The 1,828-nt window shown below is 69.7% G+C and overlaps 1 protein-coding gene across 1 annotated transcript in view; it reads right to left on the reverse strand.

Annotated features, from left to right (window-relative positions):
* Window positions 1-1,402, reverse strand: part of USP22 (ubiquitin specific peptidase 22) — a 29,238-nt gene extending 27,836 nt beyond the window's left edge. The window contains exon 1 of the mRNA XM_024127845.3: window positions 1,130-1,402. Within this exon, the coding sequence (XP_023983613.1) occupies window positions 1,130-1,267 (138 nt within the window). The 5' untranslated portion in view covers window positions 1,268-1,402. The remainder of the gene's footprint in view (window positions 1-1,129) is intronic.
* Between the last annotated feature and the right edge of the window lie 426 nt (window positions 1,403-1,828).

The raw sequence follows: 1,828 nt of genomic DNA on the forward strand, positions 1-1,828 counted from the left end.
TACTCGGGCTTCCCTGGTGGCGCAGTGGTTGAGAGTCCGCCTGCCGATGCAGGGGACACGGGTTCGTGCCCCGGTCCGGGAAGATCCCACACGCCGCGGAGCGGCTGGGCCCGTGAGCCACGGCCGCTGAGCCTGCGCGTCCGGAGCCTGTGCTCCGCAACGGAAGAGGCCACAACAGTGAGAGGCCCGCGTACCGCAAAAAAAAAAAAAAAAAAATGCTACTCAAGGTGGACACAGCCTAACACAGCGCCTGCCCTCAGGCTGAAAACTGCAAAATCGCGTTACACGGTAAAAACAGTTTCTTCAGATAAGATAAAAAAATAATGTCATTTTCTGATTCCCAACTCACTAATAAACCTAATCGCTTAGATGGTATGTACGCCCGAAAAACAGGACACTGTGTACCGTTCCCTCAGTACCTCAGGGAGGCGCCCCAGTCCCACCTGCCTTTAGACAGTCCTTCCTTTAAACCCGCTCCTGAGCAGCCACAGGGGACCCCGCCAATCCCCGTAGTGCCGGGAGACACGCGACTCTAAGCGGCAGAGCCGGCTGGTTTCTAGGACTCGCGGCGCTCTGCACCTGCGCCCGTGCACACCTGGGGGGAGCTGGCGCGTCCCGGAACGTCCCTGCGGACCCTGGGCCCGGGGGTGCCCCGCGCTGAAATGGGGGACGCACGTCCCTGCGGAACCTGGGCCCGGGGGCGCCCCGCACTCAGAGGGCGGGGCGGGCGTCCCTGCGAACTCTGGGCGCTCGGCGGCTGTACCCGCATGCCGGTGACCCCGCGCCTCCGACCCAGCAACCCCCAGGCACCAGCCAAGGCAGCGGAGGCTTTGCACTGCGTGGGCGGGACAGGCCGCGTCCTCCGCAGCTGCGTCCTCTCCCTCTCACCGCCTCCTCTCTCAGCGCCTCCATCCCCGGCCCCACCCCGCCCGGAGGGTCCCTAAGACACGCCCCGCGCTGCAACGTCGGGGACCCTCCCCCTCCTACCCGGCAGCCCCGGGAGAGACCGCCCCCCGCACGCACGCCCGCGCCCACCCCGCCCCCGCCCGGCGTGCAGGAGGTGGGGGAGGGGACGGCGAAGCGCGAGTCCCCTCCCCCACCACGCAGGGCCCCGCTGCAGGGGGTGCACCTTGCGCTTGCGGGCCTCCGCCGAGCCGCTCCACACGAAGCACTGGTAAATGGCGCGCAGGTTCTGCTTCCAGTTGTCCACCTTGAAGCTGCCCAGGTGCGCACAGCCCGGAGGCGTCACCACCAGCTCTGCATCCATGGCCTCGCCGTCCGGCTCGCGCCGGGGCGCCGGCGGAGACGAGGACGACGCCAGCGCGACGCGGGGCTGCGGGCGGCACGGCCAAGGGACAGGCCCGGGACAAAGCGGAGCCGCGCGACCGGGGTGGCAGGCGCCGCCCGCGCTGCGCTCGCGGGTAGCCGAGGCCGCAACAGGGCTACGTCATCGCCGCCGGGGCGCCCCGCGCATGCGCCAGCCGCCGGCGGCTCGCCCTCCGCCCCCTCCCCCATGGGCTTGGGCTGGCGATGGGTGGAGTTTGGCGATGCCCCGCCCCTTCACTCCGCCATTGGTCAGCGGCGGCCGCGTGACGTCCCGCCCTCCGAGGAGGCGAGGCGAGACTGTTTTGCGCCGGCGGGAGCTGCCGCAGGGGCGGAGCTGGCGGGGCTGGGGGGCGGCGGTCGCTGGGCCCCACCGGGTCGCAGTCCGGTGAATCCGGTCAGGCCGCCCGCACTTGGAATCTGGACTTCCCGATGGGAAGCAGGGAACCACGGACTCGCGCGCTCGATCAGGTTTCGCCGAGGCGTCGCCGTCCAGCTCGCGAGC

Source organism: Physeter macrocephalus, chromosome 14 (assembly GCF_002837175.3).
Source record: "Physeter macrocephalus isolate SW-GA chromosome 14, ASM283717v5, whole genome shotgun sequence".
Lineage (NCBI taxonomy): Eukaryota > Metazoa > Chordata > Mammalia > Artiodactyla > Physeteridae > Physeter > Physeter macrocephalus.